General features: G+C 44.8%; 2 protein-coding genes across 4 annotated transcripts in view; one reads left to right on the top strand and one right to left on the bottom strand.

The window, feature by feature from the left end:
* The window catches only part of COX6C (cytochrome c oxidase subunit 6C), a 15,789-nt gene extending 12,514 nt beyond the window's left edge, over positions 1 to 3,275 (top strand). The window contains exon 4 of one of the 2 annotated variants that reach the window (XM_017883363.1): positions 3,032 to 3,275. The gene's annotated coding sequence lies outside the window, so the exon portion shown is untranslated. The remainder of the gene's footprint in view (positions 1 to 3,031) is intronic. The other variant, XM_017883364.1, reaches the window with a different exon arrangement.
* Positions 3,276 to 3,732: 457 nt separating this feature from the next.
* LOC108536531 (vacuolar protein sorting-associated protein 13B) overlaps positions 3,733 to 24,642 on the bottom strand; it is a 180,409-nt gene continuing 159,499 nt past the window's right edge. The window contains exons 22-27 of one of the 2 annotated variants that reach the window (XM_017883361.1): positions 21,634 to 21,810; positions 19,185 to 19,355; positions 12,706 to 12,882; positions 10,290 to 10,392; positions 9,481 to 9,730; positions 3,733 to 5,814 (exon numbers count right to left, since the gene is read on the bottom strand). In XM_017883361.1, the coding sequence (XP_017738850.1) occupies positions 5,566 to 5,814; positions 9,481 to 9,730; positions 10,290 to 10,392; positions 12,706 to 12,882; positions 19,185 to 19,355; positions 21,634 to 21,810 (1,127 nt within the window). In that variant the 3' untranslated portion in view covers positions 3,733 to 5,565. The remainder of the gene's footprint in view (positions 5,815 to 9,480; positions 9,731 to 10,289; positions 10,393 to 12,705; positions 12,883 to 19,184; positions 19,356 to 21,633; positions 21,811 to 24,642) is intronic. The other variant, XM_017883362.1, reaches the window with a different exon arrangement.

Here is a 24,642-nt window from a genome sequence, read left to right as displayed (position 1 = left end):
TTTTTTTTTTAAAGAGATGGAGTCTCACTCTGTCACCCAGGCTGGAATGTAGTGATGCAATCTTGGCTCACTGCAACTGCCGCCTCGTGGGTTCAAGCAATTCTCATGCCTCAGCCTCCTGAGTAGCTTGAATTACGGATGCGCCCCACTGTGCCCAGCTACTTTTTACATTTTTAGTAGAGATGGGATTTCACCGTGTTGGCCAGACTGGTCTTGAACTCCTGACCTCAAGTGATTTGCTCCCAAAGTGCTGGGATAATAGGCATGAGCCACTGTACCTGGCACAAACCAAATTTTAATACAAGTTTCTGTATTCTTTGCCAGAGAACTTTATATTTTCACATGACTTTGAGTTACTGACTGGTGTCCTTTTTGTTTCAACTTGAAGTATTCCCTTCTGCATTTCTGTAAGGCAAATCTAATGATAAAACTCCTTTGACTTTTTTATCTGGGAATTTCTCCTTCATTTTTGAAGGACTGTTTTGTGGGATGTATTATTCTCAGTTGACAGGTGTTTTGTTTGGTTTTTTAAGCTCTCTGCCCTTTTTCTCTTCTGGGACTCCCATAATATCTATATTGGTCTGCTTGGTATAGTCAGATGTCTTAAGCTAGCTACTTTTTTTTTTTCTCTTCCAGACTTTTAAAAATTTAATTTTATAGAGATGGGGTCTCACCATGTTGCCTAGGCTGGTCTTGAACTCCTAGGCTCAGGTGATCCTACCACCTTGGCCTCCCAAAGTTTTGGGATTACAGGCATGAGCCACCATGTCTGGCCTGCTCTTCAGACTTGATAACTTCAAATGATCTGTCTTCAAGTTTCCTGATTCTTTCCTCTGCCTGAGTCTGCTGTTAAATCCCTCTAGTGATTCCTACCCCTTCTGCCCCATTCAGTTACTGTATTTTTCACCTCCAGAGTGTGTTTGGTTTTTAGAAATCATTTTCTCTTTGTTTATATTCTCACTTGTTTATATAATGTCTACCTAATTTTGCTGAGTTGTCCACATTCTGCTTTAGCTCATTGAGCATTTTTTAGATAGTTCTTAAGTTTTTTAGAGTAAGTCAGCAGCTTCTGTTTCTTTAGAGTTGGTTTGTGGAGATTTGTTTCTTTCAATCGTTCGTGTTTCCGTATTTCTTTATGTGCCTTGTGATCTTTTGTGAAATTCAGGCATTTGCAAAACCAGCTACCTCTCCCTGTGCACACTGACTCTGTGCATGGAAAGGCCTTCACTGATTAGCGCACCATAAGGCTTGGTGTCCGCTCAAACTTTTTCTGGGGATGCCATCTTCTCTGGGCCTGTGCATATGCATTAGTTTTAGTTTCCTCCTATACACAGCTGCGTTTAGTTTTTCTTAGTTTTCCTGAGTTTGCCTCCAGCTTCCTCTTGGAGTCTTAGCTGTTCTGTTGTATTCTTTTGCCTCTGCTCTCTTGCCCACAGGTTTCTGTAGGTTCCCCTGCAGCTCACTCATGCCATGGTACCCATTATTGCTTTCAGCTCTTTCCAACCTCCTGTCCAAACTATGCCATTGTTCCCATTAGCACTCTGATTCAGGCCAGCTCCATACAAACCAGAACATTGCAGGTGTTTCATTCTTTACCTTATGTCTTAAGGGAAGAGACAGGGTAGTTTTCTTCTGACTGTATTGCACTGAGGAGGGCATTTGGCAAGAGTGAGCAAAAATGCCATGAAATTTCCTGCTACTTTGAGTGTGACTTTTTCTTGTTTAGGTGGTTCCTTTGGTTGCTGCTCAGCTGATTTCTAGAGTTCTTATAAAGCTAAACATTTTTAAATTTTTGGTCCATGTTTATTATTTTTTGTCGGGGTTTGGGGACCTGGGGCTTCACAGTCTTATCTTGCTGACATGAAACTACTTTCTATGTTTAAAATAATTTTTATAGGTTATGCTATTAATTGCTAGATTGGCATTATGAATGTTACACTTTTAGAAGTCACTGTTTAAAAAAAAAGTATTTGGGACAGTATAGTTTGTTAGGTGGGTGTCCACGAGTGACTAGCTGGCTTTCCATAGGTCTGGTTTGGTCTGTTGTATTCACAAGTCCTTATGCCTCATGGACAGTGTGAATTAAAGTTCTATATCTAGAAAAGGACTGACTGTTGTGCTGAGGAAAAGTCATCTAAATTGATTTGATAGTATGTATGAAGTACCTGATGAGACTTCCTACTCTGGAATCTTATGTGTATATTTAACAAAAAAGAACAATGTAAAGTTTCTTTTTGACACTTCAGTCTGGGTTTTTGCCTTGTAAATGAGTTTGCTGTGACACAGAGAATATGAAACTGCTATTTTGGCAGTATTCCTAAATAAGCATTTCAGTTGCACTATATATATGTGGGTTACATCCCAATAAACCTTATATGTTAGAATATCGTTAAGTCAAAAATGCATGTAAGACCCCAGAAAATCCATTAGAAAGTCAAAAAATTGTAAGTCAAACCATCATAAGTTGGGTATCATGTGTATTAAGGAAAAAAGATCAAGAAAATACTAATGGTTATTTATAATCTTATCTGCTTTGAAATTTTCAGAATTTACAGGGAGCATGCGTTTTATAATCAGAAGATATTAATAGGCTAAATTTGTTAGATTTTACCATTTTAAGATGTTTAAAACCTATATGAGAGAACATACTTGGAGACAGGAACAAAATATGGCTTGGAACAGAAACAATATGTGGCTTTAAGGGGAATGGCGGTGGGGTGGGGGCGGTGGTGGGCGTAGAATTGAGGAGAAGGAAAAAAGAATTTGTTCAATGCACACAAGCAATGACAGTAAGGTGTGGTATGCCCAAAATGGAAAAGAGGCTATTCAGAGTGGTCAGGGAGCTTAAAGGAGCTTAAAGGAGAGGGAAACTTGGAGTCCAGTTAGCCTGAACTGTGCTTTTTCTGTGGCTAAGGGTGAGTGATCAAGGTGTGAAGTCTACTAGTAGGAATAGACCTCAGCTGATCCTCAAAGATGGTGAGTATTGAGAGAGTGTTTATCACTAACTTAGCCTTTGTGTTTCTCTTCACAGAATTTCTTCAGGTTGAATTACCTAGAAGTTTGTCACTGACTCCTGAACTATGACACATGAATATGTGGGCTAAGAAATAGTTCCTCTTGATAAATAAACAATTAACAAATACTTTGGACAGTAAGTCTTTCTTAGTTTTTAATGATAATGCAGGGCACTTAATAGCATCAGAATTGGTTTGGGATTTAACTTTTTATGAAGCTAACTTGATTTCCGTGTTCTTTAAAATTTCATTGTTCTAGCACATCTTTAACTGTGATAGTTTGTCTGTTTCTTTGCAGTTACTTGGTCTTGGGCCATGGATTAAAGTGTTCTTCATGAGCCTGTAAAACTACTGTACTGTGGGCTCTAAGAAGAGAGAGAATCCTAATAAAATCTATCCCTTGGCCTTCACTGCCACTATTTGGTAGCTGTGCCACCACCAGATAGTTGAAATAGGTAATTCAAATGTAGGGTTTCTTACTCAATATTGCTTTATTAATAACAAGCTAACAGTATGTAATAGAATTTGGATATATATCTAATCCAGAAAAGGTTACTTAATTAGAATTGAGTAATGTCAAAAAAAAAAAAAAAAAATTGAGTAATGTCTGCTAAATGACAAGCAAAGTATGGTACTTTTCAGAGGTCTTTTAGGACTTCATGTTTATTGCGAGCAAAGTGATACTGGAGAACTTCAAAAAACGACGCTTATTCAAAGCTAATTTAATCAGTAACTTTATTATAACAAAATCTGTATATTAACCCATTTAAACTCGTGTAAAATTCGGTGATGTGAGCTGTATTAAACCCAGGTATTAGAGAAAATTTGCATTGTAAAACCTGGTAACAATAGACATGTATGGGTGGTCAGTAATTCAAGGATACCTTTTAAACAGTTTTATATAATTCATATCAATATGCAAAATTGCCATAAAAGATACAAGGATTAATACATATTTACAGTTTTAGAAATACTCTTGAGGTTGACAACTGTCACTTTTCTAAATGAGTTATTTACAGAACAAACTGAAACAGCCATTTTTCATAGTCAGAATTGTTCTTTAAATCTTGCTTTCCAGTAACAATTATGTAGTGACTTCTTATGCCCAGCATGTGAGAGTTGAAGATCAGTGGGTGTTGGGCATGGTGGCTCACACCTGTAATCCCAACAGTTTGGGAGGCGGAGGTGGGAGGAATGCTTGAACTCAGGAGTATGAGACCAGCCTGGGCAACATAGCGAGACCTCATCTCTAGAAAAAATGTAAAAAATCAGGTATGGTGGTGTAGTCTCAGCCGTTTGGGAGGCTGGAGTGAGATCCCTTGAGCCTGGGCAGTGAGCTTAAGCTACAGTGAGCCATGACTGTTCCACTGTACTCTAGTCTGGGTGACAGAATGAGACCCTGTCTGTCTCCAAAACAAGTAAAACCTGTGGGCATTTAAAATTGCATTATCTTAGCATCTCAAAGTTGTAGGTAACAAGCTGTAGCCCCAAATTTAAGTGTAATCAGCGAACATGTTCTAAGTTACTGGACTGTAAGATATTTACTGAACATTGAAGACATCTTGGTAACCCAAGATCTTGAGTCAAACCCATTCTTAGGTGCAAAATATTATTAGACACTGGGAATATCTTCATGCTTTATCAAGTCAATTCCACAGAATAAACGAAATGGACTGGTATAATTATTAGCATTAATATTGGGGTTCTTGTGTGCTCTATGGCATACCAGGGAGTTCCCACTATGTATGTTTTGTTTATGGAACTAGAGAAACTCACCTGAGCACTTTGGGACTGGATTCAATATAGGACAAAGGATTTACTCAAAGTTTGCTTAGTAAAACACAAACTGGAAAAACACTTTTTCTAAAATGTACCTGGACAGTAATCAGACTGTTTTGTAAATTTTGGTAAAATGCAGACTTCATAGAAAATACACATAGCAGCTTTCAGTCAAAGAACAGCATTGCAGTTAAGTGACAAATGTAATAAGCCACAAAGTCCTAAGCATTTCATTTAAAGAATCCTAGGCCTTTGCAGACCAAAGAGCATGAGGCAAATGTGGTGACTTGGCCCAAAAACATATGAAACTTCTTTTAAGTTTTAACTCTGGCTCTCCATTGTAAGGCCTGGCCACATTCTATGATGGAACAGAGTTAATAGATCCAAATTAACAGTAGAAAATTTTGCAAGTGTCGTGGAGCAAAAAGAAATGCATCCTTTGTATGTGGTAAGGGACCTGCTAATCATTGTCTGTAAGTGGGAAAGGAACACGTTTTTGTCACTTTGAAGTATCTTTTAGAGGTAAGGATTTAAATAAGGAAACTGTTGGCCTTGTGTCCATATCAGATGTTAGAGCTGCCTAGGCTTTTTAAAAAAAAATGCAGCCCTGTATGGTGGCATGTGCTTGCAGTTCTAGCTACTTGTGGGTTGAGGTGGGAGGATTGCTTGAACCACAGAATTTGATGTCAGCATGGGCAATGTAGTGAGACCCTGTCTCAAAGAAACCCAAAAACTAAATCACACAAGTAGGAATCAATACCTCAGAGGGGACTCAAGGAAACCCTTTCCTCAGGGCTTTATTTTTCACCATGGTAAATTTACTAAGGAAGACCTGAGCAAAATGCGGATCAACCAAGTAATGGTATGTTTTAACAGTGGAGGGGGGAGGTTCGGCAGCCACCACAGGGCATGGTATTTGCATGGAAGAACAGCTAGGGGCTAGGTGACAAGATGTCTTTGTGATGTAGTCCACAAGTCTGTTGTACTGTTGCTCTGACAGTCTCTCTCGGACTCCATCTACCTAGGATCCAAAAATAAAGATTAGTTGCCAGACCCTTATGAGAGTTCCAGAACAAAATTAGTTCTTTTGCCTTGATATATTTGTACATTATGCCTTTTAGGTCATCTATTAAAGCCATTAATCCAAAATGTTTCCTTTTTTCCTCTGAGATACGGCAATGATAACAATGCAATTTTAGCAGTGTAACAAAAGTTGTGCATGAGACTTAGGACAGCCTCCTTTGAATAAGCATTTGGTATTGTGTAAAATTCCCATGTTTGAAGTTGACGATTTGATAACATTCTACTCACTAACCATTAAAACATCTGTCATTGCTCTGTAGCAACCAGCCCAAGAAAAAAGGAGAAAAATCTTTCCTCCACATAAATCTATTCAACATTAAACTCAGCACTGAAATAAAAGCTCTGTTTGCCTAGCTCCCCAAACCTCTTCAGATAGAACATCTTAAAGTGGAGAACACCTCTTTCAAACCAGTGGCTTTGGACAGAGCATTAAAAAACCTTTTGAACTGTAACATTTTCTGCTTTTATAAATCCTAGGATTTAAAGCCAGAGAAAATAGAAAAACTGGGCAGTGGAAGGGGAAATTTTTATGGAAAAAAGGATGCAAACTACATTTATGGTTCATAAAAGTCTGGCGCATCTTCAGTGGAACACAAATAGAACTGAGATATACTAGGTTCTTCAGTGAGATTTTCTGAGAAAGCGCTCATCAGATCATTCAAAGGCAGCTGAAGCTGTAAATTCTTCCCACCCTGAAGTCCTTTAGCTATCTAGTGTGTAGATCAAGTGGAGTGGGAAGTTTGCAGTTGTAAGCCACTAATTTGTGAATCTCAGGTAGCCACCAAACTTTCTGTGGTTTTTGCCTACTGAACATTGGCAAGACTACTCTGGAAGAAATGGTAATGTAAAGACTTTCTAGTTCTGTGTGTGGTCCAGTAACAATGCTATCAAAGTGTCTTAACAGCTGGAGAAAGTCCGTGTGATGGCACAGAGATAGTAAAGGGGCTTGCTAGAGAAATAAGTAAGGAGTCCCTTAGAGTTTGGATCTTGTGTTTTTAAGCTTGGGGAAAAACGGTCCCCAAAGATTCACAGATGAAAGCTCTGCACCACCAGGCAAAAGCCAGAGCTCTGATATCATTTGATGGGGCCAGAATTCAGCTGGAAAGCTTTGAATACACAAAAAGTTTTAATTGCTCCTCCTGAACAGCAGCACAGGAAAACCCGTGTTGTGAAAGGAACCCAGCCAAGGAATAAATTGACCTTCTGACTCATTTTGAGCCTCTCATAAGGGATTTCAATAATGTGCCAAGCATATTAAGCAATTATTACCCCTAAACTGGTTGCATTTAACCAAGAAAAGCAAATGCTGACTTAAAAAAAAAATCTCAATCCTGCCATATTTAAATGTACTGCATGATGTCATCTACAAATTAATTCCTTCCAAAATTCAAAGGAACTGTGTTTCCTAGCATCTAAGGCAAAAGCTAAAAACCAGAAAGTCATTTATAGAAGATCTTAAAATACTGCTTTTAGTCTTCACTGGAAGTGTTCACAGCAGACAGGCTTCCTTATGTCTGTGGATTATGTTGGGATGCACTAAAAGCTCAAGAAAGCTCCCTGAGAAGACAGCACTGCTGGCTACCCTCCCCCACCCACTCATGTTGAAAATACTCCGGATGACAGCAGTTGGGAGGGTTTAGTCTCAAAAGATGCTCTGCAGCTTGAGTTTTCTTAGGGGTGAGTAGGAGAGGTTGGGGTTACAGACACAGGATTATGGCAGCAGTTATTCCTATGAAGTCATTAATAGGAATATTAATGAGAGAGAAAGTGGAATAGAAAAAGCAGAATGTGGAGGCTGAAGGTGCACTGGCCCATCCACCTTCCAGCCAGTGCCTGGCCTTGGCTGTGCAGGCACAGTGCTCCTGCTCTCAGTCATGTCTTCCCACCTCTGTTTTAGGCATTCCTTAATCCCAACCCTCTTTCAGCCCTGGACAGCAATGGAAAATCAGTGTTGAAAATGGTATCCAGAGCTTCAGTGCTGCTTCCTCATTCCACAGTCCCAATAATCTTGTCAACTTTTAGGAGTGGTGACTCCAGATACTATCTCAACCCCTAGGGAAACTGAGGTCTGTTTCCTTCCAGCCTATGATGATTCTCCACAATACCTGCCTCAAACAAAAATACGAGAGAAGGATCAACAGTTGAAGACAGTTCAACAGCAAAAGAATCTCCAGTCTCAATAGTTTAAGATCTGAAATATTTCCCAAGCAGCTAAGGAATAATGATGGTCACAGGGCCTTGGAGGTTTCTCATTAAGGACTAAAGACTTAATTGTAATGATATTATCCCTTGCCAAATCACTGCTGCTTTATTGTCAACTGATCAGAAGATTTTGGCAGATCTAATAAAGGCAGCCTGGACATCTGACCTCTGTTTATTCCCAGAAAGTCATCAACTTGAAGGAGCAATGTAGTCCTGGTGCCAAACCCTAGCTTAAAGCCTATGATCATGATCCAAGAAACTAGAGAAATCTTAGAGTTGTTGTGGTTGGCTGCTTTCCATCTTCTCAGATAATTTTACCCAAACAGTGGTGTGAGGGAGATACATGCCCCCATCGCAGGAAGAGAATAATGAAAGGAGGATCAAGCAGAACCTACTGGGGGCAGGTTTGCTGTCCTTTGCTGGGGCCACTCAGTGCCCAGGTTAGGACCTGCAGACTCCAGTTTGCCACTGATCCACCACCATCTTGCTGTGTGGGAAAAAGATGTCTGTTTCTTACGTAAATAATTAGGGTCTTATGGATCAGGCCATCATTCAAGGAGGAAGAACACAGAGCAGTTTTCCAGTGGGTGCACCTGTTTACCCTAGGCTGGACTACAGGAAGCTGGGGTCTTTCTGGTCGGGGCTCAGCTCTGACTCCTGACACCCAGTATGCCTTACCTGCGCATCTGTTCCACATTATGCAGGCCAGGAGCCAGCCTGGAGCTGCCCTAAGAGCCTTAAGTATCATCCCCAGGGGGGGATTCTATGGTACTTACGGGGTGGGAAACCATCCTGTGGGAAAGAACACAGCCACAGAGTACAAAGCAGTGGATTTGAGAGAGAGAGACCACCTCACAAAATGTTGACCCTTGAAGTCACCAGGTTTGGGGATAGGGGACGGAGTGGAGAGTCTTTTTTCATGATGCCCCTTGCTCCTGCAGTGGTCCTCTCCAGCACCCACAGACCTCCAACACCCTGTGGCCAATTGGAGTCCTCAGGCAGTTAAGGACCTGACTTTAGGCTTTCAGACCAGGGGGCCTCCTTTGTGGAGCAGTTGCTGGGAATTGCTGCCCCAATCCTGGCCCTTCCTGTACCAACCCACTCATTTTGTAACTCCACTGTCCTGTCCATCGAGCACCCCAGCCCCATGACGGCCAAGCCAGATTGGCCTTGTTCAGCTGACATGGTGACTTAGCCCCAGACCTTGAGTCCTGCTGGCCGCCTGCTGGGCTCTCCTGTACAGGGCTCATGTGCATATCTGGATGGGGGCTTCCCAGTGCCCTTTTGCAGTGCCCCTCCGGCCTCCACACTCCCTCTCTGGGTAGCAGCTCTCCTTGGTCTCCAGCAGCCACTCAAACCTCCCTGGCAGCTAGTCTTGTTTGCCCTGTTTTCTGAAACGTACCTCCACATCACAGGCCACTCTTGGCTGCTTCAGCTGCACTGTGAGTAGGCTGTTCTGCTTGCTGTCCTGTGCACAGTCGATTTCTGTGACGGGGAAAGCCTGCTGCTGTGTGTCCTCACTGACACTCACCACGAAGAGCACTTCTGATGTCAGCAGCAAGCACCCTTCATGCTCCTGGCCTGAGCCCCTCACCAAAACCACATCCAGGGCCATGTGGACTTCTGGTCTGCCCAGAGACTGAAGCATTTTCCTGTTTAAAAGGAGAAAAGTGAGGCCAGGGGCCAGCTTTGAAAAGATGGTCACTTACCAGCGCTCATTATTTACCAATGGGGCAACCTCCCCAAGGGCAAAGGGCCCTCACCAATCCAATTACTCATTTTAGCTTGAAATGTAATTGTCAATTCTCAAACACCGATTCTGGTTAACAGAACCTGCTTCCTCCTGGGAATAAAGATTTCCCTTGGTTTTGCTTAGCTCCTTTTCTCCCCATTAGAAATAGCACCTCTAATTAGAGTGCTCATTCCACAGGGAATCTCAGGCCCCCTAGCAAGACTGGGCTTCTCTGCCAATGTATGACCTTCCTTGAGTGGTTAGGTATGGAGCAGAGGAGTTGGGCAGCTAGCCCCAAACCTGGCAGTGGCAGCCTCTTCCTGTCCCTCTACAGTGCTCTTGTGCTGCCTGAGATGCCAGTGCCAACAATGGCTACTCCTGGGCTCCCTGGAAGTGTGGCCCATTAGCTTGAGAGCAAGCCAGGAGCTATTAACATACAGTATGGATGTAAAGTTGAGCAAGTATCTCAATAATTTTACCAGACATATTTGACATGGCTGTTTGGAGCCTGGTCAGCATGTAGATCACTTGGCTGATAGCGCTGTTTGGGAAGCTGAGAAAGTCCAGCTCCATGTAAAATACCTGTGGTAAGAGAAGCAAGGGAGTTTTACTACTTGTTTTCTGGAAAACAGTTTCATGCTGCAATGATGTCATCTGCTCAGAGCCATCCATAAAATGTTACAGATCCAAAGTGATGTCACATCTTTGGAAGCAAGTGTATAGATCATCTTTAAACATTACAATGCTCTTAACTTTGGTGATCTTGCATTAGAAAATTAAAATATGAATGTGTTACACAGTCCAAGCATAGACCAGCAATTAGAGGAAGCAAAAACACTGAAAGTAGCTGGTCATGAACAATAGCTTAGACATCATTTGTAATTGATACGTTAAAAAAGTCTAGCTAGGTCTGGTATGGTGGCTCATGCGTGTAATCCCAGAACTCTGGGAGATCAAATCAAGGTGGGAGGACTGCTTGAGTCAAGGAGTTAGAGACCAGCCTGGGAAACAAAGTGAAACCCCCATCTCTACAAAAAATAAATAGTGGTGCGTGCCTGTAGTCCTAGCTACTCCGGAGGCTGAGGTGGGAGGATCACTTGAGCCCAGGAGTTGGAGGCTGCAGTGAGCTATGATTGTGTCACTAAATGCCAGCCTGGGTGACAGCAAACCCTGTGTCTAAAAAAAAAAAGTCTAGATTGTTAGTTAGCTTCCTTAATACTTCTGTATCTGTGCTAAGGCTAGTCAAAAAATAAACACACAGATACATACAAAGGCACACCCTTTGCCTAGATACACTATTTAAATGCTAAGTGACTTAATTCAGCTGTTAAACACGAATCCATGTACATTTATGAGTGCGCTTGGGGCCTCTGGTTTATGACATGCTCTCCCTGGTGCCAGCACCAAGTGAGGGCACCCAGCAGCAGCCACATAGGCCTTTACAGAGACTCTCCAGAACCAAAGATGGTAGAGCGTGTGTGCTTTCTGAGGGCTTGTAAATGTTTATAAACGATGCAGTCATTAGACTAAGAATTAGTGGTTTGTAAAACCTTCAGTTCGGTAATAAAAGTTTTACAAGAGTGAGGGAAACCAAAAAGGCCATGTGAAGCTCTGCTGTAAGATCTTCTTACATAAGGGAGCATTCTTCAGCCCTGGGAAACACAGTGAGGGACAATGGCATTTTCAAAACCAAAAGAATTTATGAGGTATGACTTGACTTTACCTCACTGGAGTCTGTATCATAAGGGAGTTTAACTTTCCCCACTTACAGGTTATAGCACATCTTACTGTCAGTTTCCCTGTGAGTGAAAATGTCATTCACAGAAGGAGAGGGAAATGAGGGGGGCGAGGAGGGGAAAGCGAAGAGGAACACATGCTGGCGTCTGTGTGGTCTCTTAAAGGATGCTTTCCGGATGGCTGCCTGAAGTGTGGGCACTCATTCATCTCCACTCCCTTCCTTTCAGACGCTGTTTTTATGCCCTGATCTAGCTGCCTCTTGTCAGGCCTGCTGAGGAGCAGGATGCCTCCCTTGAAACACATCCCGTGGGCTTTATGGCCAGATGTGGATGCAGACACAGTGTGCTTACATGTCTGACAAACGGGAGGGTGCTTCTGTGGTTTGTGATACTAGCTAGACAGCCTGCTTCATGACCAAAATGATGACACCAATTTTAGGTAAAATGGTAACCGTTCCAGCCACAGGTTTATAGAAAGTCACTTTAATGTGCTCTGCCACAAATGCAGAAAATAAGCCTGGGAGGAGGTGCTTCCTTTCACAGGCACCCATTACTCGTGTGCACACTGTTGCACGGGGAGAGGCCCTGGCACGCCCATCCAAGTGCAGGTAGTGCCGTGCGCCCATGCACTCCACAGCTGTCTGCTTGCGAAAGGGATTTTAGTTGCAGACCCTTTGTTTCTGCCCCGGCCTGACTGCGAGCAGCAGGATGGTGTCTGTGGGTGAGAACGCCACCCCAAACCCAAAGATCCATGTGCACATCCACACTCTTGTCTCATTCTCTACTGCTTCTTAAAGTTATCTTCCCACAACCTATCACTCCTTCCACATTTCTCATAGGAGAAAGTGTTAATTCTTTTCTCTGTGGTATTCTCCATTCTGCCCTCAACCTCTAAACTGGTCTATCAGGTGTACTGTAAAAAGATTCTGTGACATATAGACTGAAACTAGTAACTGGTTTCCTGATTTTACGGTTTTATTATTAGTAGTAAAATTCTACTCTGTGTAAATAAGCATAGAGAGGTAAGAAAGATAGCCACTATTTATTTATCTTTTACTCCTCTACCACGTGAAAGGTTACACTATCTTAGGGAACCCTTGGTATAATCATGCAAATCACTAACGTCTGGGTTGGCCTGATGGGTTTTCCACCAACTTACCGTAACCAGTCTGTGACACCAGCTCAGCAGCTCCTCCGATGGGCTTTGTGAACACCCCCATGATTCCTTTCCCCACACCTGAGATGACACCCTTGGCCTTGTGTCCTGCTGAAGCATGTGCCTCAGATGTTTTCTGGAAGTTCTGCATCGGCTGATCGACTATACCAGCGATTGCACCTGGAATAACAAAAGCCCTCAGTAAGGACAGAGGCTTAAAATTTTTGGAAAATGAAAGGCTCCATCTGGAACACAGTTTTATCTGGGTTGAAAATGAGTCCCCACCCTCATTATAAAGGTCTTTACTACCCATTTATTTACCAGTTATCTAAGTACACCAAGGGCAGTAGACATTTATTATTGTCATCAAAGCATGATATTCAGATGGAGTTTGGTCCACACAGTCAGGATCTGTGAAGTTTAGTTCAGAATTTAACAAACCTGTCAGGCTATTCAGTGTCATCCATACATCTTTCCTCTGAAGTCAGGCAACACAGTTTACAGAGAGGAGCTAACAATTCCTCAGGAGCAGGGAAAGACTGTTCAGCCCAATACATTTGCACCGATTCAGGAGGATGAAAAACTGGAAGGGGTTAAGCCCCTTTCTAACTCCCCACTTTTAATAATAATCATAACAATCATAATTTAGTAGTATTAATACTTAAGAGTAATTATTGATACAGTAATTATTATTTTGATTATAGGTAATCTATCTGGAATGCTTACTAGGTCTGGGGACTGTGCTAAGAGCTTTATTTGTATGAGATCATTTGATCCTCATATTCCCAGGAGTCAGACATTGTTTTTATCCAAATGTGGACACTGAGGCACAGAGGTTAAGGAGTTTTTCCCAAGGTCACACAGCTGTTAAGTGTACAGAGAGTGTGAGTCACAGCATAGCTCTTAACCACCAAGAGATTCGCTTATCCCATCTATAAAACAGGCTCTTCCTCTTTGCCAATCTTGGAAAACCTTTCTCTCTCACTTGAATTGAGGTTTGGCCACTTACTCTTCACTTAGAATAGCGACCAAAACCCCTCGGGGCTCTGCTCCCACAGCTGTAGCACAGGGCATCCATCTCCTGCACTGAGCCTGAGGCAGTTAAGATGAAAGGAGCCCCTCAGGCAGTCCTGTAGATAGGGCCCCTTTGCTACTCCTGTTTTGAGAGGCCAACTATAAGAGCTAGAAAAGCCTCACCATTCTGATTTTCTTTCATGATGGAGTGGAGGGCTCCCTAACTCAGAAAGAAGAAAATTTCTTTACAATTCTTGACAGAATTCTCTGTTTTCAACTCAAAACTGCTAGGATTGATGAAAATGCTCTGATCCCTGGTAGAAATTTTAGTGCACATCACGTCAATTGTAAAGGGAATGTTTTTCATGGACTCCTTTCCTCTAGGTTTTGACAGAGACATTTAAGTTTATGCATTGACAGATTCAGAATGACCTGAGGCAACAGGCCTGTTTCCCAGCCTAGAGTCGTGCTGCCAAACCTTATACAGAAATGGCAAGAGTGAGCAGAGGAAGCTGCTCCCGGCAGGCCCAGGCCACCCCAGCTATCCAGAGTGAGGGTCACTCTTTCAGCATCACAGCTAGCCAGGCCTGGCGTTCGGCTGGGGGCGCCCCTCATTTGCCATTGACGCTCCACTCCATTTGGAAGATCAGAAGTCAGAGTGGCCACACTGAGGGACAGGGAGGAACCCTGGGTCTTCTCTTCCAGTCACCTCAGCAGATTATCAAAGTGAACAGCATCAAATCAAAGAGTGGAGCCTGGGGCCAGCTGCAGTCACCCGCACAGGGTGCTGACAGCCAGCTGCTCCATCGCACGCAGGTATCAAGTGAAGCTCCCTCTGTTCTGCTCCTCCGTTTTCTCCGGCCACAGTGAAGGCTCCAGTTACTGTGGCTTTGACAGATAAGACGATTTGGGCAGCCCCCCCAAAAGTGGAAAGCCTGAGTCCCATGACAAGGTGTTAGATTCTGAGAGTCAGAGAGGGAGCTGTGGAACCACCTGCCCTGGGCTCAGCAGCAAACCTTTGAGGGGGAAATCTGGCCTGTCACACCAACTCCTCACCAGCCACCAGGTGCCTTATCTACCTCTGTGCTCACAAGCTGGAGAACAGAGAGGCTAAGAGACCAGCAGTCATTTCATGGTCCCTGCAGCCCTGCTTTGAGAGAGGCAGCCTCTCTCAGAGCCTGGAATGGCTCTCCTCTGAAGTATATCCTCTGAAGTAAATCCCACAACTGGTAAATTATGGACTGTCACAGACTCAAACTCTGCTTGAAGGCTTTCAGGAGTGGAAACTGATCCCAAGACTTGTCTGCTGGCGTTAGGCCCACAGGGTGGGCGGCCACATGGAGATGGCTGTGATCTGATGAAGCCAGTGAAGAGAGAAGAGCGTGCCTGGGAGGGGTTTCCAGGACTGAGTGAGTGCTGCACCCCACAGGACACAGGAGCTATTGCCTGTTGTGCCTTGGAAGGTGGAGGAGGAGGAAGGCCTTCATTGTGGAGCAGGAAACCACCACACCTTCCCTCACCTCTTTCTGTGACTTGCTTCTAAGCCTTGGGCAGAAACTACTTGGTCACTGAGCTATGCAAGTTCCTTGTGATGCATCTATTTTGATGCTGCCTTTACCATGTGGTGTAATTTTGTTTCTGGCATTTTTTTGTCACACTATCAGAAGGACAGGCATAAGATGGTATACCACGCCACAGCTCGCCATTCCAGAAAGAAACGAGATGCATAGAGTATACTGCGCATTCCAGCTCAGTGCTTCTTTTTTGACCAGAACAGATGAGCAAACCAACAAGGAAGCACTTTGCCTGTCATTCCTAAATTCCGCACTGACTATAATACACACCAGTCAGTAAATGGCAGATGGTGGTCTTAAGGGCAGTCTCTTGGGATATGCAACTCTTGAGTCACTCCCTCGGAGGGGACTTTTCTGATTCACCTGGCGGAGGCCTGTTTTGTTGGGATTCCAGATGGTATAGCTAAGAGTGCCCATGAAGAGAGAGGAGGTGGTCTCTGGGGAATCCAGCAGTGTGTCACAAACCAGGAAGCATCCCAAAAGAAGTGGGAGTCAGAGGAGCAATTCTTGACATCCTGACTTTGGTGTTCATGAGAAGGCATCAGGTCTGGGAGGAAATGCAGAATGCAGTTGTGATGCGGAGCTGCATATCCTTTCTCAGTGCAGGCTCCAGAGTGTAGTAGAAAGTGTGGGTGTTGGGGAACAGATCTGGTAAATGTGGGCAAGGCTGATGCCAATACTGCAGGCTAAACAGTTTTTCCAAAAGCCGTTGCTTTTGGAAAACTGTCATGGAGCTCATCCAAAAGCCTCGGCGGCATCTCTCAGCCAGCAGACACTTTTCCCTGCTGACCTGGGGCAGTGCGGCTGGGCGTAAATTAAAGACTTGCTTTAATTTTCAAGGGCCTCATAATGCTCCATAGGGTTCCCATGAGGGTGAAGCAGAGTCAAGAAGGCCTCCTGAACCCATAAACATTTGGGGGAAATGTGTTTTTCCTACACTGGAACTTGAAATTGTTCAATCTCCCCACATCCTTATGGTTTCCAGGCCTGGAGCTCCACAGGAGTAGGCGACATGGTGGAAAGGCCCGGGCTCCTGTCCCTGCTGGAGGTTTGACCTGGCTAAGTCACTTTACCTCATCCAAAGTTGTGAAGCTGTGAAGGGTTGTGAAGTTGTGAAGGGTTGTGAAGATCAAATAAGATGACACCTTTGAAAATGCTTTGCCAACTCTAAACTTTTCCTTTAATATATTTTTATGAACTGGGTCCTTGACGTTTCTGTCTTTTTGAAGAAACTGAGCAACTAGAATATTTCACTGGCATGGGTTTAAAACTATTATTATTACTGTCATTATTTTGAGACAAGGTCTCACTCTGTCCACCAGACTGGAGTGCAGTGGTGCAATCTCAGCTCACTCCAGCCTTGACCTGGGCTCAAGCAATCCACCTCAGCCTCCTGAGTAGCTGGGCCCAAAGGCATGTGCCACCATGCCTGGCTAATTTTTGTATTTCATTTTATTTTTGTAGAGATGGGGTTTTGCCACATTGCCCAGGCTGATCTCGAACTCCTAAGCTCAAGCAAGCCACTTGCTTTGGCTTCCCAAAGTGCTGGGATTACAAGTGTGAGCCATGTGCCCGGCCTGGGTTTCAAATTATTATGTGATAATGGCTGTAACTTCAATTAGGCACTGCATTGTATATGGCAATTTCAAACACCATTTCTGGGGAAGAATTAAACGGTGGCCAATCTATAACTTTCCAAAGTGAGGAGATTCAGTTTGTTGTACTCTCCTCTTTCTTCTTCTTGCCACACACTTGGTGGTTCTAAGACCAGACATTTTGAGATAACTCAACAATTACATGAAACAAAGGCTCTTTTGAAGTCTTACAGGAAAGGAAGCTGGTTTGAGCCAAGCTTGAGATGCCCACTGTGAACTCTGCAGAGTCCAGACATGGACACACTGCTCAGGGTGTGGGCTGGGCTGGGAATGGGGCCGGCCAGTGTTGGCAGGTGCAGCCAGCATCTACAGAGGAGGTTTATGTTACCCCAAGAATTAATAATCTTCTGGAAATTAGCAGATATGCACAAAGACCCCATGAGCCCACTGCACTTTCCAAAAATGAATTCCCTCACATGGATAAAGATATGCAAGACACAATGACTACAGCAAAGATCAGAGCATTATGACTTACCCTGTCAACAGGACCCACGCCCAGAAAGATGACCTTATCGGGACAGATTCTTGACTCCTCACACAACTGATTTTTCCCATCAGGTACAATCTTACACACTGAAAACGGAGCATTGGCTGGGGCTTCTCTGAGTGGGAAGAGACTGGAACCCTTGGGCGGGAAGGGAGTCGGGTTTGGGGTGGAGACAGCCACACACCAGCCAGCCCAGGGGTGGGTGGGTCGGGCTCTCTGTCTCTCAGAGGGGCTGGGCTGGAGACAGGGAAGCTCTCAACCCCAGAGTAGTGGTACTTAAGCCTCTAATTAATAGCATCAACAGGTCCAGAGTTGCAAAACAATGACCTTGAGATCCTCAATATAACCTCATTGTCACTTCCTCTGGTTACAGCCACTTAATCCATTAGATTAAGTGAAAATATTCCTGCCATTGCTCAGATGTTTCTTTTTGCGGAGACACTCTTGGAAACCAGGCAACTCTTATAGTTCATTTGCTACCATACTATGATAATGATAGGTGCTGTTTACCAAACATGAGCATGGTGGCTGTCATATAACTACCACTGTTACTTCTAACAATGGTATCACCAGGCCCAATATACAAAAGAAAAACTCAGGTTCAGAAAAGAACTTCTCTGAGGTCACAAAGAAAGGACTTTGACACCCTAGCCTGAGGTCTGGGGCTTCTGAGGGCAGGGTCCCCTGCCACACCGCCTTCCCCAAAGGAGTCACCATCACCTTTGGGTTACTGAGTTAAGCAAGAATGTTGCTCCTTTACCCAGCTTGTTTATCACAGGTCACCAGCTTCCCAGTTTCCACATATGACGTGCCCCACACCACTGAATGTTTTTACCTGTATAATTTCTAGCAACTTAACCTGAACTTGTACCATTTTACCACTTCCTCCCAGAGCCTCAGCTGGCTGCAGTTGCCAATCGAGGAGTTATGTAGAGAACTGAAGATCAGAGAGAGGGCAAGTCCTTTCAAACTCATCTTTTCTACCCTTTGCTCTGCACTGCTTTGGGTGACTTTGATCTCTGGGAGGCGCACACTTCCTCAGATGCAGGACAGGCACATTGCCAAACAATACAGTTTTAAATTCCTTTGCAAACAAATAAACAAAAAAATCCTTGAAAATCTTGCCCTGCAAGCTTTTAGCTCTGAAGCTTCCTTTTTATAGATTTTTTTAAAGCAACTTATTTTCAAACATTTGTAATATTTTGAAATATGCATAGCAATCTTCACCTCTATACCATCTGGCTGCTCTACAAACAATAATTGCTCTGAGTCAGGCTGATCTCAAAAAAGTAAAAGGACAAAGTGGGCTCCTCACTGAAGTTTACATGACATTTGCATGTTGCTCTAGTGCTTCTCAAACAAAAGAAGCGGCTCAGCATGTGTGGGAGTGAGGGAGCCAGTGCTTCGGAAGGGTTGCCTATCATATTCTTCAGAAAGCAAACAGCTGGATGCTGCTGTCCTCGTGCAGACACCACTATGCTTAGAGCGGGTCCTATCAAATTAGGATTTCTTTTAAGAACTTTAGTGAGGCCCAAGATACATTTCATACACAAAGAAAACACAGGTGCTGCATGTGCTGCTGTGCAGGTGAGCCCTCAGCGGGACGCACTGCAGAACTCAGAGCAAGTGCCTTAGCTTCTCTGAGCATTTCCCGGTCATCCCCAGGCAGAAGGCGAGGTTGCCCAGTCCTGGGAGACCCTGCACCTCAGTCTGCTGGATTGCAGACAGGTGGGAGGCCCCGCAGCCCCTTACCAAGCAGGCTGATGCCCAGCCGGGACAGGCCCTGTCGAAGCCCCTCGCCCAGGCTCTCGGGGAGCTGCCGCCGCCACTCCTCCTGCCGGTTGTAGTGCTCCTCATCCAGTGAGAGCCGGTCCATGTTCCGGGCCAGGCTTGTGGCCAGGTTGGTGATGGATGTGAGGGTACCTGAAGGAACAAGAGCATGGGGTTAGCTTCCTTGTCACATACATGAGGGACCCCAAGGCAGTAGTTTCAGAGGCAGCGGGCGCACTTGTGGGCCCTCCTGGACATGCCCAGGGCAAGTGATGGTGGCTTCCTCTCAGGGAATTTGAAGAAAGAGTCTTAAGAGGTAAACAATTGGGGTGGTGGCTCACGCCTGTAATCCCAGCACTGTGGGAGGCCAAGACAGGAGGATTGCTTGAGCCTAGCAGTTCGAGACCAGCCTGGGCAACATGGCAAAACCCTGTCTCTATGAAAAGTTAAAAAATTAGCTGGGTGTGGTAGTGCACACCTGTAGTCTCAGCTACTCAGGAGGCTGAGTTGGGAGGATTGCCTGAGCCCAGGACGTCAAGGCTGCAGTGAGCTGCAGTTGCACCACTGCACTCCAGCCTGGGTGGCAGAGTGAGATCTTATCTCAAATAAGACACAATAAAATTAAAAAGAAGATGAGGTAAAGAGGAACACTTGCCCACAGGGGTGATGACACTCTTCAAAGGGTAAGAATCACAGGTGCCAGAGAGCAGCCTAGAGTTTCACATGAAACTATCCTTCACTATAATTGAATTTGTCAAGGTTTGGTTAAAACAGTATTGATGCCTTCATTGAGGCCCAATTTTGAAGGTTAAAATCTGCCCGCTCTGATTTTAAAGGGTAAAGTTACGTTGCTAAGTTTTAGAAAGATGATAAAATATTTCAACTTTAGGAATAAATTTTATTCCCTCCCTATAACTTCAGTAATAACAAAGGGGGAGATACTAAACCTTATCATTTGCCATTCTGAGGATGTAATTATTGTGCCATGGAGAATACGTGCAATTTTGATATTCAGGATATTAACTGAAAAAACAGTGAGGGGAATAAAAGGAGTAAATCATGTGAGAGCCGTGAATCTGTCTGGTTTTCCTAAGGCTGTTTTAGCATTTGGTCACAACAGCCACAATTCCTCTAGCAGGTCTGCACACATTTCAGTGAGCAAAACTGAGCGACTTTCATGTACAGATCTGGACGCTAACAAACTAGCTCATCTGTTATTGCAGGTCCAGTTTCAGGAAGAAATGCTCAATGTCGTTTTTGCAGCTGCATCTTTACCAGTAATCTGAAGAGAAAAATATCTGCGTGCGTGCACACACATAGGGATGCCAACAAACCAAACAGATTTTGCTAAGAGAATAAGAGAACAAGTGTAAAAAACATTCAGTGAGTCAGTAGGCTGAAAATACCGCTGAGGTTCAATTTAGCAGGTGTTGGTTGTCTTATTTTAACATAAAAACAACAGAACCACAGAGATTCCAGTGTCAAGAGTGAGCAGTCTGCCAGTGACTCCTGGGGTGGATTTCTGCAGCTCAGCCCCCAGGCCTCCCAGATGATTTGAGGCCTGGGGGAGTGTCCTTTTCATTGTCCGTGGAATTTGTTTTTATGACTCTGGCTGTTCTCTTGCCAGCCCTCCCACCCATAGTCCCTCACCCCCTCTATGGATCACGGATTCTCCTATTTCAGGATCAAGTCTTCTTTTGTGCCTTACAGAGACTTCCACAACCTGTCCTATGGCCTATGGTCAGATGCCTTTTACGGGAAGAAGCCCTTTGCCCTGTTTTCCTTGCCTCCCACTGAGAAGAAAAGGGGACTCAGATGGCCCTTGTTAGTTCCCAAGTCTCTGCCAAGCTGACCAAAATAACATCAAGCAAACACACACAGATAAAACTAAAACACTGTCCTTGTGGGAACCACTTTGGCCTCCGTGCCCGATGACCTGTCTGGGCCGCAAGATGGCACTGTTTACGTGGCGTGCTAGAGAAAAGTTGGCTGTTTCACCCCGAAATCTGCTTCCATGTCAGAATGTATCCATATCCTTCAGAAAGTTATGACAACTGTATCTACATTTAAAAAAATATGGAGGCAACACAGTATAGGGTTTCTGATGTTTAGCAGAAATCCTGAACACCTTTAATATTTCTGTGTTTATCACATGGAATAACAGTTGAGCCAATCCTTGTTTTCCCAATGGGAGGCTTAAAATTCTGAAGTTTCTGAAACATTTTCACACACCACAGGCAAGTACTGATCTGTTCAAAACATAAGACATTATATATGAGCTTTGTTACAAATCCAAACTAACTGCAAGCTAACAGGCCAAAGCCAGAGGCAATCTGAATGCACATTCTTAAAAAAAAAAAAAAAGAAAAGAAAAAAAAAAAAACAGACAGGGAAGGAGTAAAGGCATTATGCAAGGAACGGAAACCACTACCTTTGGAGATGTGCTTTACAAACGATGTGGTCCCTCTGGAGACGCCACTCACGAAGGCTCCGGGGCCCCGGGTCAGCCCCTCGTACGGAAGCCTGAAGAAGTCGGCGACGCCGTTCCCGATGCTTCTTACCAGGCTTGCAGGGCTGCCAAGAATCTCCAGAGACCCAACTACCCAGCCTGCAATGGACCAGAGGGAAGGAGTGATTGAAACCTCAAATGCAGAACTTTCAACATTTGTGAAAAAGTGACCCATTTCCCCTGCAATTCATTTTTTCACACTAGAATTGGGAAAGTAATCCATTTCTTTGGAAGAAAATAAGGGAAATAAGTCATTCCCTGTGAATTCATAAATGGCAAGCTTTCATACTTTATAAATCAAAGTGATCCCCTGATGGCCCCACAAATGGCTTTAATATAACTGCCTTGCCCGAGCCTCCCATATTCCTGCTAACAGGGGTCCATGTGCTGGGGACGCACTCTGCCACCACCTGAGGAAGGGCTCCTTCTTGGGCTGCAGGTGTTTGCAGGCGGGAGGTTCCCTCTAAAGCCTCCCCGGGACAGAGGAGGCACCAGGATAGGAGGAGATGCCTGGTCGGGGGTGGCCAGATGCTCAATGTTGTGTTGCAAAGGGGATGCAAACTTCTGACAAGAATGGAGGGGTTGTTTTTAATCTTTCCCAATCCTACTGAGTTGAGTGCTTCCCTTTGGAGCAGAGCTAGAGCCAGACAAATGTCTTGGACCCTTCAATCCCAGCTCCGGTTATGTAAACCCTGGCAACAAGGACTGTTTTTTTTTTTTTTTTTTTTGAGATCGAGTCTCACTCTTTCACCCAGGCTGGAGTGCAGTGGTGTGGTCTCGGCTCACTGCAACCTCTGACTCCTGGGTTCAAGCGATTCTCCTGCCTCAGCCTCCCAAGTAGCTGGGATTACAGGCACATGCCACCACGCCTGGCTTTATTTATTTATTTATTTTTGTATTTTTAGTAGAGATGGGGATTCACCATGTAGGCCAGGCTGGTCTTGAACTCTGTGACAGGGACATTCTGATGAGGTTAGTGAGAAGGGAGTGTTCACCTGTGCATGTCCCAGGAGGGCAGCTTTGGATCTGCTTTCCTCCTGAAGCTTGGGCTGGCCTGCCACGCAGCCGCTGCTGCCCCATGGGAACGTGGCTATGTGTGGAGTCCCACAGGCGCTGCCCTTACCTTGGCTCCCTGGGGTGGGGATTTGGGGATGTAGGCCCCAAAAATTGGAGGGGCAAGTGAGGGCCAGGAGAGGAGGAGTCTGAAAAGACAGCTTTCTCTGGGAAGCCACCAACCTCCCCAGCTTGGTGCTCAGAGCCTGGCAATGGGAAGGCTGTGGGGACAGGACTGGGTGGGAGCCATCCCTCCTTCACCAGCAGGCTCTGAAGAGGAGGGCAGTCCTGTGACAGAGATCCTCAGCTCAGTGATCTGAGGGGATCGGGAAGGTGAGGGTACAACAGCCAAGGTCCCGAAGAATCCCATGCCTAGCCCATGAAGAGAGGGACGTTCTTAAATTTTGAGCCCTCCTCCCTTCTCTGGAACATTCGGATAACACTAGGGCTTAGGGCAAAGGAGGGAATAATTTCTGGAAGATAAAGATTACAAATGAGAGGCCCTATGGATGCCAGGCATTCAACACATTTAATTCTCACAGTAACTGCAAGAAAAGTATTCTCTCCCTTCAAATCAGTGCAGGTTAGCTGGTGACTGAGCTGCTGCCTGGGTCAGGGAATGGACCAGGCACAGGAGGCAGAGGTGAATGCAACATGGTGGTACTGCTTCCATGGCCTCACAGGCAGGAAAAGGGGGAGACTGAGGCTTGGAGACTAAGCCAACTGCTCACAGTCCCCTGGATGATCCACCTGTGGGCTGGGTTTCCAACCCAGGTTTTCCTAATTCCGAAGCCCACCCACCTCTTCCTTCTGTGAGCTCAGGCTGCAAAGAGTAGGCAAGGGAGCTAAGGAGGCTGTGGAATATTCCTCCATGGAGGGCCTTCTCTGGAGGTAAAGAAACAGCAGATTCCCTTTAGCCCTGAATGGCTGTAAGGGTGTACCTAACGGCAAAAGGTTGGTCTAGAAACATCTTATTTCCCCATCTCTCCAATGAGTCCATGTATAAAAGAAAAGAGAGTAGCTATGGCCAAGCAGTGTCCCCCATGACAGGCCTGTTCAGTTTGGTGCCACGGGTGCAGAGAGGGAGTGGGAATCTGCCTTGGCCTCCTCCTGCCAGTGGCAGGTCCTCCCCTGTGGTGGGGTTGGAATCCTTGAAGCCTGAAGCCACTGCCTGATAGAAGGGCTATGTGTAGGCCAGAGCTACATCTCAGTGGCATCTGAGCTGGACAGGAAAGGGCAGACAGATCCAAAGGTACTCCTTTATTGTCCTCCAATAGCAAATCTATCTTTTGCTCGGTCATTTGAAAATTGTGTTGAAGAAGGGAGTCTGCCTGGCTTGTATCAAACTAAACCTTTGGGTTAGAGAGGGGCCTCAGGATAAAGACCACATGCATTCCTTCAGACAGGGTCAGTTACTGATTTCCAATTACTATTTATTTTCATTCTGCCTCTCCTACCCCTACCTTTTTTAGTTGTTTAATTTTTTAATATTTTTTATGTTTTTGGAAATGGAGTCTTGCTCTGTTGCCCAGGTTGGAGTGCAGTGGTGCGATCTTGGCTCACTGCAACCTCCACCACCCGGGTTCAAGCAATTCACCTGCCTCAGCCTCCCAAGTAGCTGGGACTACAGGCGCATGCCCCCATGCCCGGCTAATTTTTTGTATTTTGGTAGAGACGGGGTTTCACCGTGTTGCCCAAGCTGGTCTCGAACTCCTGAGCACAGGCAATTTGTCCACCTCAGCCTCCCAAAGTGCTGGGATTACAGGCATGAGCCACTGCGCCTGGCCTGTTTATTTTTAAAATCTCTTCAAGTTGATACCACAACTTCCCTAGAAATGAGGTAAGGGTGTTTTCCATGACAGGCAGGGGTACTCTGAC

The sequence above is a fragment of the Rhinopithecus bieti genome, unplaced genomic scaffold, assembly GCF_001698545.2.
Source record: "Rhinopithecus bieti isolate Rb0 unplaced genomic scaffold, ASM169854v2 scaffold_14225, whole genome shotgun sequence".
Classification (NCBI taxonomy): domain Eukaryota; kingdom Metazoa; phylum Chordata; class Mammalia; order Primates; family Cercopithecidae; genus Rhinopithecus; species Rhinopithecus bieti.
This window is presented reverse-complemented; position numbering and strand designations above follow the sequence as displayed.